This window comes from Panicum virgatum, chromosome 6N (genome assembly GCF_016808335.1).
Source record: "Panicum virgatum strain AP13 chromosome 6N, P.virgatum_v5, whole genome shotgun sequence".
Lineage (NCBI taxonomy): Eukaryota > Viridiplantae > Streptophyta > Magnoliopsida > Poales > Poaceae > Panicum > Panicum virgatum.
Window position 1 is genome coordinate 41,469,609 of NC_053150.1, and position 12,131 is coordinate 41,481,739.

At 49.7% G+C, this 12,131-nt stretch overlaps 2 protein-coding genes across 2 annotated transcripts; both read left to right on the forward strand.

The window, feature by feature from the left end:
• The first annotated feature begins 8,387 nt into the window (after positions 1–8,387).
• LOC120680219 lies at positions 8,388–9,355 on the forward strand. Its single transcript, XM_039961828.1, has one exon. It carries the CDS (start codon positions 8,557–8,559, stop codon positions 9,073–9,075), a length of 519 nt encoding a protein of 172 aa, XP_039817762.1. The 5' UTR covers positions 8,388–8,556; the 3' UTR covers positions 9,076–9,355.
• A 398-nt stretch (positions 9,356–9,753) lies between these two features.
• On the forward strand, positions 9,754–11,124 carry LOC120680217. Its single transcript, XM_039961827.1, has one exon. The coding sequence runs from the start codon at positions 10,269–10,271 to the stop codon at positions 10,800–10,802; it is 534 nt and encodes a 177-aa protein (XP_039817761.1). The 5' UTR covers positions 9,754–10,268; the 3' UTR covers positions 10,803–11,124.
• The last annotated feature ends 1,007 nt before the right edge of the window (positions 11,125–12,131 follow it).

Genomic DNA, 12,131 nt, shown 5'->3' on the forward strand with positions numbered 1-12,131 from the left:
TTGGCAACATTGGGTGCTCTTGCGCGAAGCTTCATGACACTCTGGAGATATTCTTGCAAGGTCATGTTTCCTTGCCTTAGATCGTGAAAATCGCAAGATGTGACTTCGTCGGGCCTTACGGCGCGGAAGCTTGAACATAACTCAAGGCGGAGCTGCTTCCAGGACAGAATGGTTCCCGGTGGGATATTTGCATACCAGCGCTGCGCCAAGCCCTTTAATGCGAGGACGAGCGCCTTCGCCTTACATGCGGTGCCTCCTCCTGATGCTTCGATGGTGGCTTCATACTTGAGGAGGAACTCTTCGGGATCTGACTCTCCATCGAACTGGGGCAATATTGTTGGGTTTAGACGGTGAGGCCACTGTACCTCCTCCAGTTCTTCGGACAATGGTGATATCTTATGATGGCTTCTTCGGTAACACTCTTCGCCGTCTGACTCAGAGTGGTCAAAGATCTCTTCGACCGGCACGAACTTTGGGCGGGACCTCGGTGGTTCTTGATGTCGTGGGTTGGTCCCGACTACATCCCTCTGCGGTGGTTTTGGTGGAGCCTGCAGTTGCTCCAGCTGTAGCCTCTGGGCACGGAACTTTTCCTGCATCGCCTTGCAGCAAAGCTCCTCTTCCCTCAACTTGTTGTACTGCTCTTGACACTCTGCTTCGGTGAGCATGGTCTGCTTCCCCTTCGCCCTTGTCGTCACTTGTGGCTCCGAAGGTCCTGCTTCCAAGGCTTGCTGCTGAACCCTTCGTGCCTCTTCGATGCGAGCGTCGATACGACGCATCGCCACGATGTCTTCGGCTGTGACGCCAATGTCCAGAAGGTTGACTTCAAGCTGGCCATCTGCGAGGGCATCAACGGAGACGCCGTCGCTGCTAGCCCCGTTCGCCTGTGTTGCTGCTGCTACGCCCTGCGAGGGCGTTGTCGTTGTCGTCGTCGTCGTCGTCGTCGTCGTCGTGTCCTCCGAAGTGGCTCCGGTGGTCCCTCTCTTCTTCGTCGCCGCCATGTGGTGTATCGAACCGACGGGTGGGCGCCAAACTATTGGTGGGGGTTGTCTCCGGAACGGACGAACACAACAACAGTAATGAACGGCCCGGAAATCGAGTGGTAAATGTTCTCTTTCTCAAGATCTCTCCCATCAATGAACATTACACAGGGTATTTATAGGTGGTATTACACCTTCAATGTACAATTACTCTACTGCACCCCTACAACGGTAATATTCTTGGAATATTTCTAGACGCGAGCGTAATTTGCCCGTTACAATTTGAGTGCGCCACAGCTCAGCAGCGGGACCCACGTCGACCCCGACATCTTCGTCGTACCCGACGAAGCTCCTGGGCCCGCAGCTAAGTACTCTACGAGACGTCACCAGGTCTTCGCCCCTCTCCGTCTCCTTGATCGTGGAACAGCAAAGACGGAACACCTCCGCGATTGCTCCTGGCGTCGGCTTCAGTGTTCCGGGTGCCTTGTCTTCGCATCCTGACCCGAAGACGCGCGAAGATGGGTGACCTTATGCTGGCTGTCGGCGTCGGCTCGCCCTTGACTCCTTGTCTTCGCGTACCTCCGGCGATCCGACCGAAGGTGGTGACCCCAACACTAGTTTCAGTATAGGCAAATATTGCATGAAACTGTGTACAAGACTGGCCTTAGAAAACAAAGAGCAATATCTATTTGCTATCCTCAAGAACGGTAGAGAAAGTAACGATTACTTATCAAATGGAATGTGTATAATTTTTTATTGCGAATGGCACTGCGCTATAATTTTTTTCAATACTTAGTAGATGCTATGGCAATTATTAATGATGCAGTGATTTTATCAATCTCAATATATATGTCGAACATGTGCGTGATTATATGATCGCTCGCCTCCGTAGGGTTATTAGAAAAATATGTATAACCATTTTTTTGCGAAAATGTATAACCTATTTTGTCCTCGAGGTCACATTTCAGTGAGTGTAGCATTTCCTCGCTTTTCCTTTTTCATTAATATGCTTCTTAAAACACATTTTATGACTAATATTGCGAAGCTAAAAAAAATAGTGTTCAAATTTGAAGGCCTGAAAAATGTAATCAAATGCCATTACAATTGTCTGTCTTTATTTGGCAGGAACTTCCCAAAGTTGGGCTAGTGAATGAGAACATCGTTAAGCTTTGCTTTCACTGCTTGGATTGGGCCTTTTCAATGCTTCAGTTGAGCAAGCCCAAAAGAAAAGCAATTAGAAAGCGATCGGTCTAGGCCCACATAGTCGAAGGGCCCAGTATTGTCATCAGGCTGTTTTCAACAGTTCCTCCTAAATTCGATCTCTAAAAAAGAATATTCCTTCTCCCCTATACCAATTCCATCCCCACACAAAATTTTCCTCCAACAATATCCCCTACACTACTCCTATACCCCACCATCACATATTTTACTCATTTTCTCCCAACTACCACTTCCCTCTTCATTCTCTCTCTTTCCCTTGGTGACCGGGGGAACCCAAGACGCTGGCGAACGGGCCTCCGCTGCCGGTGCTCCTTGGCCCTCGCCGATCCTTCGGAGGGCGGGATCGAGAGTTGGGACACCAGATCTACCCTTGCTGGTTTGTGTCCACTCTCATCGTCTGTCCGGCGGCGCGTCCCGTGCAACAAGCAGATGGATCCCCGCCGACTGTTGTCCGCGGCGCAGGCGGGTGGACGCTGCTGCTGTGACCTCCTGCGTGTCAGCTCGGAAGGCGTTGGCGGCAGACGAAGAGGGTGAACCTGCTGAAGGCAAGTATCTCTACATTTTCCAGGGTTAGTGGACCATCTTCGATCCACTCTTCTCTGTCTCCTGCTGTGTTAAATCATTTTGGAACCCGGATTTGTGTTTCGTGGCTGAGAAATCCATTAGAGTGTATGAACTAATGCTTTGTTAAAAATTTCTGAGACATCATAGTTCATAAATTAGACAATTTGGCATCCGATCCACAATCCTGAGCTAGAGAAACTCATGCTCCTGAGCAATGCAGAGCTATTAATTAGTCATGTCATTACGGTAGGCTCAGTGCAAATAATGTAGGAACTGGTGCATTTACATGTTAATTACTCCTGTCATTGCTGTCGAGGAATATATTTATTACAGTTTCTTGTTTAGTGGTACTAATTCTTTACTGTTATTCAAGTTTGTGACATGTAATCTTTTTGCAACTTTGTGGTCTGTTATTTGTTGCACTTCTGAAGGTCTGCAGAAGTCATGGAGGACAAAAACTTGCTGCTGAAATACCTAGATGTCGTGTACGACTCTGATGAAGAGATGGATATGGAGCTCGATGAAATGGAGGAAGTGATATCCGTGATGTTTGTCATGGAGGAGCAGCAGCACATGATCCCCAGAGCTCCCCAGCTGCCACGCGACGTTGTTTGTCGTAACTTCAAAGAGGGCCACGACAGGATATGGGCACACTACTTTGCGCCGAACCCAGTGTATGGCCCCAAAAAATTTCGTCGCCGGTACGGTTTGCGCAAGACTTTGCATATTGATTTTCTGTTCCAATTTATGATCAATGGACCTGTGAAAGTAGACACTTCACAATTTTCTAATACGTGCTACTCCTATAACTGCAGGTTTCGTATGGCAAGGCATGTGTTCAATAGGATAGTAGATGCAGTCAAGCTTGTGGACAAGGAGTTCGTTCAGCGACATGACTGCACTGGGCTCATGGGATTGAGCAGTTTACAGAAGTGTGTTGCCTCCATTCGGATCCTAGCATATGGACTCCCAGTTGATGCTGTGGATGAGTATATCCAAATTGGTGACTCCACTGCTCTAAAGGCAATGCGGCATTTCTGTAGAGCTATTATCAAAGCCTTTGGTGCAACTTATCTCCGTGCACCAAATCAGTAGGATATAGCTCGGCTACTTGACGGTCCAGCTTCTCCTTCTCGATTGCAGCTATGTGGGCAAGGTGCACATTCTTCTCATTCTGAGTCTCCTTCATGTATGAGTGCCTATCACTCCAAAGTTCATGCATCTTTGAAGCGAATGACTCTGCAGTCTTCTTCCTAGAAGCTTTACTTGAGTCCCTCCCTAGTGGGCGCTTGCCGTTGCCAGAAGATGGGGTCGAGGTATCATCGGTTGTGTCCACTTGGTTTAGGGCTCCGTCAACAGTCTCCATGCAATCCTCATCATCATTAGATGTAGTCGGCTTCTCTACCTCCTCGTGCCACTTTGGCTCATCTTTGAGGTATTTCCAGCAATGCATGTAATTGAAAGGCTTCTTTTGGGCACCAGCATACCTCGCAAGTGCCTCAGTGGTCTGCAAGTAAATGATAGATATGTAATACAATTGATAAACATGTAACAAATCATGCATACACTGAAAAATGAATGAGGCATACCTTGTCCGCATATGACATTCCGCTTGGATTAATCCTGACAATTTCAGCATAACGGTGAGAAAATATAGTGCACTCTGTTTTTATGCCTTCCCAACGCTTAGTAATCGACTTCTTTGACCTTTTCGGGTGTGGGCTGCATTGTGAGTTGTAGCCGCTGCAAATTCTAGACCACATCCCTTCCCTTCGCTGGCCGGTGTTTACTACCGGGTCAGTGCAAATGGAAACCCACCACTTGGTTAGAAGGATATCTTCTTCAAGGGTGAAATTTGGCTGCTTTACCCTGCTAGCCCCTGCTGCATTGGAGGTAGAAGCCCCTCCTTGCATCTGTTGTATGGGATGATGCATTGACTGTTGCATGGAATGATGCATTGGTTCTTCATGAGGAGGCATTCCCACATTGTGAGGAGAGCGGTAATATGGAGGGGTTTGTGGATGCATGCCATAGTGCTGGTTGCGGAGCATCCATGGCTGGGATGCTGAATTGACCGTTGCATCAAGATGGAGCCACTCTTCATCTGTGTCGCAACCTTGGTAAGCATTGTTGATGACGTGCTGCATCTTCCTGCACAGGTCATTGTCATCAAAGTTAAAATACAATTGAATGAAAACTCAAAGCTGACTGTACATAGCTTTTGTGAATGACAACCAACCTGCCTGATTTCAATTTTTCAGTGACACTATGCTACTGATTGTAAAAGAGAACATATAAAAACCAATGAGAATTGTGGTTCAAACACAGATGGCATGAAACACACACAATTATATTTAGGCAATAGTCTGCGCATACAAATATCCTTAATCATTAACATGACATGATAATGTATAATATATATATAACACATTTCCTGAGTACCAACATAAAGAGTTCCTCAAAGCTAGCTTTTAAAGCAGGCAGCATACATCAAGACACATGCACATGTGTGAGGTTCTGGAGCATGGAAATATTTGAGTTTATGTGAACCCCAGAGCAAGGGTTCTTGCTCGTTGCAACTACAGCTTGCAAGCTAGGCACATGTATCCCCTCCCCATTGCTCATACAAATATCCTTAATCATGAATATGACATGATAATGTATATTACATATATAACACATTTCCAGAGTACCAACAGAAAGAGTTCGTCAACACTAGCTTAAATCAGGCAACATACATCAAGACACATGCACATGTGTGAGGTTCTGGGACATGAAAATATTTGAGTTTTTTTATGTGAACCCCAGAGCCAGGGTTCTTGCTCGTTGCAACTACAGCTTGCAAGCTAGGCACATGTATCCCCTCCCCATTGCCCGAATGCTCAGAAATCCTAGATCTACCAAGGAAATCTTCAACATGCTCCATATTCCACTGCCCAAAGCTAATGCGGTAATGGATCTAAATAAATAATGTACGAATCCTTAGCTTCGACATGGAATCAGACTGAGATGCAGTAGAGGTACCTTCTTGTGCGCCGGCGCTTCGTCGAGGACGAGGGATCTCCGAAACTTTGCCTGGATCGACGACGGAGCCGCACAGACCTCGGCAGCTTCAATGTCGCCCCGGTGCTCTTGCCCACCAACGCCCCTCCTTCCCCTCCGTCGCTGTTGTCGGTGGAGATGCGCTCGGGCTCCGCCAGATCTGGGCCCCACTTCCCTGATGTGCCGCCTTCCTTCGCCGCCGCTCGGTTGCGTCGCCGGCACTAGGGCGCTAGCGTACCGGCCTCTTCTTCCACCACACTCCCACTGCGCCGCCCTGCTTCCACCCTCGCACGCGCAGCAACGGCAGTTGGCGACGCGAGTAAATGCTCATCCGATGGGGGCGCTCTGGCCGGCCTCTTCATTTGGAGTGTGCTCGCACCGTCCCCCACTATAGCGTTGCCTTTGGAGTGCACCGTTGGAGCGGTAAGTTTCTACAGTACGCCCCTAAAGGACGGTAGGGGAAGAGATGGAGGCAACCATTGAAAACAGCCTCAAGAACTGATCAGGGGCCGACTGAAAAATATTTTTTCTTTTGAATTATTAATACCTTCAAGTCGAGAGATTTTGATATTTGAGTCTCAATTCAGCGGTCTTTCAAATTTTGATATCGTTATCACACTGACATGTGGGGTCAATCTGAGTCCCAACGGTTTAGATTACAAGAGCTTATCTGTTTTCTTTTTATACTTTTATTTTTGAAGAACTTGCAGGAGCACTGCACTGTTATTTAAGTGACAATAAGCAGAGTTCAAAGTTCATACGAAGTGATTTCTTTGTATACTAAAGGGAGTCCAATTTATGGTCTGCACTCACTCGACACGCACGCAACGTTAGAAAACACGATCATCTAAATATGCGGTTCTTAGAATACGTGAGCAGAAATGTGGGCATAGACACAGTACGCCCAATTTGTAAAAAGCTTGATGAGAATTTGGGCATATTTTTTTGTTGGTCAAGTGTAAGTATGTTAAGTAATGCTAGCTCTTCATGAATGTGGAAGAGGTTAGAGTTGAATGGTAGCTCTTCAGTCAAGGATGGAAATCATCAACAAGATACGGGAGTCCGAGAAGATCAAACAATTAAAGGTTATTATTACTCCCTCGGTTTTTCTTTATTAGGCGCGACCCGGATTTTTATTTTTCTCGTAATATAGGGCGCACCCTCTTAAACCCCGTCGCCCCATCAGTTTTTCTCGGTAATTAGCAACGAGATTAATTGAATCGGTCCCACAAGGATATAAACATGCGTTTCCGCTCTTTACGTTTCCGCATTTCATACTAGCAATTCTTGTGTGCCTTTATTTTCATAGAGTAGTATCTTGATAGGAAAGACTATAGGTTGTTAAATTCTTTTGAGATAGGGGTTTCACACTAGCAAAACTATAGTCGCACTATAGATAGTATGTTTTAATTTAAAATTATGCAATTTAGTTGGAGCCATATGTTAAGGTTTTATCTTGTCTAATTCACCCCTCTCCCTCCTAGACTAAGCACACGAGCCGGTCACTTTCATCGACCTTTGCAGCAAGCAAGTTGGGCTCTGGCTCTGATATATTTATACGAGTCAAGCCCAGGTGATGCAATGCAATACAGCCGTGCTTTCAAAAAAAAAGGAAAAAAACAATATCTAGTTGCTGTGAGCCGTCATCCTGCAAGCCCCCGTCAAAGGAACAGAGCGCCCCTCTGATTCGTCTCAAGAGCATATCTGAAGCGTTCAACACTCTGCCACGTACGCTCTATCACACTCTCCGGCTTAAATAACGCACACGGTACTATTCTTTTTCCAAGCTCAGACCCTTTCTCCAGTCGCTTGTGCGTGCGAGAATAAGTAGAGGCTGCTGGCGATGTCGGTACCGTGTCGGCGGTCGCCGCGTCCCCTACCTGTGAATCTCTTGACCAACTCGACGAGGGCATCCTGCGACTGCGAGGCACAGAGAGCCGACTCGGCGGTCGGCACACGCGGCCAGATCGAGACGCCACGAGCGCCCTGCGCTGCGAGGCCCCGATCTCACGCCCGCCAGCGTGCCGGATCGCTCCCCGCGCCGTGCCCGAGCAGGGCACCCCTGCTCTGCTCTGCCTCTGCTGCTGGCTGCACTTGCATTGCTTGGCGCCGAAGCACTCGCCGCGCGCGCCGCGCAGAAGTCGCGGGCCGGGGTGGTGGCGTGTGCGCGTCCGACGATCCGATCCGCGAGCGGCGGGGAACGTTTTGACCCGGTCCCGCGTCGTCCGGCGCCGCACCCGACCGCAACGTGTTGCTCCGGACAGCGACCGCGCCGGCGTCGTCGCGTCCGGCCCGTTGCAGACAGCGACCGCCAGCCGCCAGGCCAACCGGCGAGCTCGTGCTCCCTTCGGAGGGAGGGGCTCCAGGCTCAGTGCTGCTCCTGCTCGCCGTGCACGAACAGGCTGCCGCCTGACCGGGCGGGCAGGCTTAGCTATCACGTACCTGTCTGATGCAAGCTGCTGACGTGGTGGATCAGCAGTTGCTTGCAGTGTTGATACATCCCCTGCAGTTTCTTTCTTGAACGCCGAGTAGCTTCCTGCACGGGCCGACTTGAACCTGCTGAAGTTTCGGCGTCCGCAGCTGGAGCTGCCTATATAAACAGACCAGCTCAAAGCCGCCAGCCAACGCACAAGAGTAGTACAAGACAAAGGTTGCTTGCTTCCCACATCGACACAAACCAGCGCGACGGCTCGATCCGCATTGCCTGTCACGACAACGACAGCGACGCGCCCTCCCGCACGCGAGGTCGTCCATGGCGGTCTCCGGGGCCCGCCCTGCGTCGGCGGAGGAGGAGGAGAGGGCGGCGGCGTCCAGGAGCAAGAAGCGGTCGTCGATCCTCGGGGCCCTCCGGGAGGCGATCAGGAAGGTCCGGTTCCTGCTCTCCTCCGGCGCGACGCGGTGGATGCTGCTCGCGCGCGCCGCGCCGCGCCGCGGCCTCAGCTTCGGCTCGCGCCCGCCGGGGCTGCTCGACGTCGAGGGCAGCATCGTGTCGCCGGCGGCCTCCTCCTCCTCCAGCTCCAGGACGTCCAGGTCGGCGAGCCTGGGGACGGCGACTACGAGAAGCCTGTCGCGGGCGAGCAGCGCCGCAGCGTCTTCGCCGGAGGCCGCGTCCAGCGGCGGGTCGCCGGCGTCGTCGGGCGGGGACAGCGACGTCGACCGCCGCGCGGATCTGTTCATCTCCAACTTCCGCAGGCACCTGGAGATGGAGCGGCAAGTCTCGCTGCAGCTGCGGTACGTCAGGCTCAACAGCTGGGAGGACAGGACGCCCTAGTCCTTTTCCAGCGGATCATCATCCTTTGGCGCATAGCAATTTCCTTCGCAGAAGGCACCGTGAATGGATTTGGATGGGTATTTTACCCACATCATTTCCGCACATTCTTTTGTTTTAGATAGTACAGTTTCTTTTAAAAAAAACTGTTGATTGAGAGTGTAAATACAAAACAGTTGGCATTTGGCTGACAATATCAAAGCAGATGTTCGGTTTTGACTTTTGGTTATGTGAGGAAAGAGGAAGCACGCCCAATTGACAGTGTTTATGTTCAATTGATTGATATGTTAGTATGTTACAAAGCATTGAGATGCCTTAGAAAAGAAAAGAGGCTGGCACCGAAATATTCTGAATTTCCAATTTTTGAAAAAAAGTCAACATTTTTAATTTGAAAATAGGTCAGTGAAATATTTTTATTTTCTCTGAACATTTTTTCTCTAGATTGAATCTGGTTTTATCTCGAACATTTTCCTTGCTCAGAAAAGACTCGGAAAAAAATTGTTACTCGGGCCAATTTTATCTGTTCTAGAGTAAGTTTTATCTTTTACCTGAACATTTTTCCCTCATAATGTTTTTCGTGTACTCAGAATGAATTTTTTAATTCTTTACTTATTGGCTAACTAATAGGGCCCATTTAGTGACCTATTTATATTAAAAAAGATTATCATACGCCAGCAAAAAAAAAAGATCATTATAAAGCGATGCGCATGTTAGAGACAGCTACGCCAAGTGGTTTTTCGGTTCAACCTCCGTTCAAGGCCTCAAGTATGCCGCTGTCTTGTTCTAAGTTCTAACCGTTTGCCAGATGCCGCTGCGATTCCTTCCGACGTAAGCAATGATTGCAATGCTGGTCCACTGTTCGCTGGCATAGACGTAGCCGCTTCCGACGTGTACGCGTATTCTACTGCTATTTTTGCCCATGCCGATACATTCCCTGCAGCTTCTCGGAACCGAGTAGCTTCCGGCAGCGACCAACGCACGCCGGCGACCTGTCAACACCGGCAGGTATATAAACCCGCGACAGCACACCAGACAAGGCTCCTGCTTTCCACATCGGCACGAACCAACCAAACCAACTCGCCGGCGGCTCGGCACGGATTGCTCGTCACGACTCCGCTCCGACGCATCGACAGGGGAAAAGGCACGTTTTTGCACGCGCGAGCGCTGAGCGCACGCGAGGTCGACGTCGACCATCCATGGCGGTCCCGGAGGCGCGTGCGCGTTCGTCCAAGGAGGAGGAGGGGAAGGAGGCGCACAGGAACAAGAAGCGGTCGTCGATCCTGGGGAGCCTCCGGGAGGCGATCAGGAAGGTCCGGTTCCTGCTCTCCTTCAGCGCGACGCGGTGGATGCTGCTCACCTCCGCTGGTGTCCGGGGCGCGCCGCCGCGCCGCGGCCTCAGCTTCGGCCCGCGCCCGGGGCTCCTCGACCTCGACGTCGAGGGCGGCGTCGTGTCGCCGGCAGGCAGCTCCCGGACGTCCAGGTCCGCGAGCATGGGGACGGCGACCACGAGGACCCTGTCGCTGGGCAGCAGCGAGGTGTCGCCGGGGGCCCCGAGGAGGACGTCGTCGTCGTGCAGCGGCCGGTCGCCGGCGTCCTCGGCAGGGAACGATGACATCGACCAGCACGCGGAGCAGTTCATCGCTAACTTCTACCAGCAGCTGCAGATGGAGCGGCAGGTGTCGCTGCAGCTGCGATACGTCAGGGGGGACAGCTTGGACAGGACTCCATGAGCCTTCTCCTTCCTGGGGATGATCCGTAGGCCCATAGCAAGATAGGATTGCGAGGTAGAGATCCGGTAATCCTGATCCTGATCCTTTACTTTGCGGAGGGCGCTGGGAATGGATTTAGATGTGTATTTTTCCCTGTCATTTCTGCACATTCTCTTGTTTTCTACAGTACAGTTTGTGATTTTTTTTAACTGATGATGGTTGGGAGAGTGTGTGAATACAAAATATTAGTTGGCATTTGGCCGGCAATATTTAAGCAGATGTTCAGTTCTGAATTTTGGTTAGGAAAAATTATGGTACGTGAGGAAAGAGGAAGCATGCTCAATTGACAGTGTTTGTGTTCATTTGGTCGGCAATTGACAGATGTTCAGTTCTGTATGTTACAGCAGCATTCATTTCAGATGCCTCGTAAGAGAAGAGCAAGAGAGCATTTCTAGCATCTCTGTTGAGATAGATACTCTCTCATCAACAGAAATAGTGCTACAGAAGTTATCCACATTTGTCTGAATCCACATTTAAGCTTTAGCCACGTTACACAGGTGCCTAATGGTCTGAATCCAAATGATGAAACCGTCTAAGCAGGAGGCATTTAGCTGCATTGCTTGAGTATCTCCTGAACTTAACCAAAATAGTGAAATTGTCTAACTAAAGGACACAGCAAGTACATAAGACCCTAAAATAAGCTCTACACTAGTGCGCAGCTCTTCAGTTTCTTCAGATGCAAATGGAATTTCCCTCTTCTGTCCCCTCCCCTTTCTTTCCCCTCTTTTGTCTCTCCCCACCCCCTGCCTGTTCAGTGTTCACCATGCGCGCAGCCTGCTCGCTTCTCCCACGCGCCACACGCCGTCCACTCGGCACTGGTTTCGCTTCACGCCTTGCGGCCCTACAGTTCGCCGCCTGCTCACCACCTGTTGCACGGAGCCCAGCCGGCGGCCTGGGGCCCACTGTGACAGAACCAATCTGAATTACACCAGATTAAGTGCACTATACATCTTAATCGGTGCAATTCTTGGTCTGTCAGGTAATATCCCGATATAACCACTGAATATCCGATCGAAACACAAGTATATATCCCGCACGAAGACGAGTTGGAGACACAACAATTCCACAATATTCTACATCACATAGATAAGAGGTGTAATTTACAACAAGGTTTTGAAGCTAGTACATTAAAGTTTTAGCCTTCTACAACTATTTGAAAGAAAAGAGATAAAAATAAGCTATGCTTACTTTAGAAGTTCTACGATAGAAAAGAAATACAACTATGTATAAACGTCGAAAAAATAAATGCTATGATAAGCCCGATCACGACATCATTCCTCTGAGTCATTA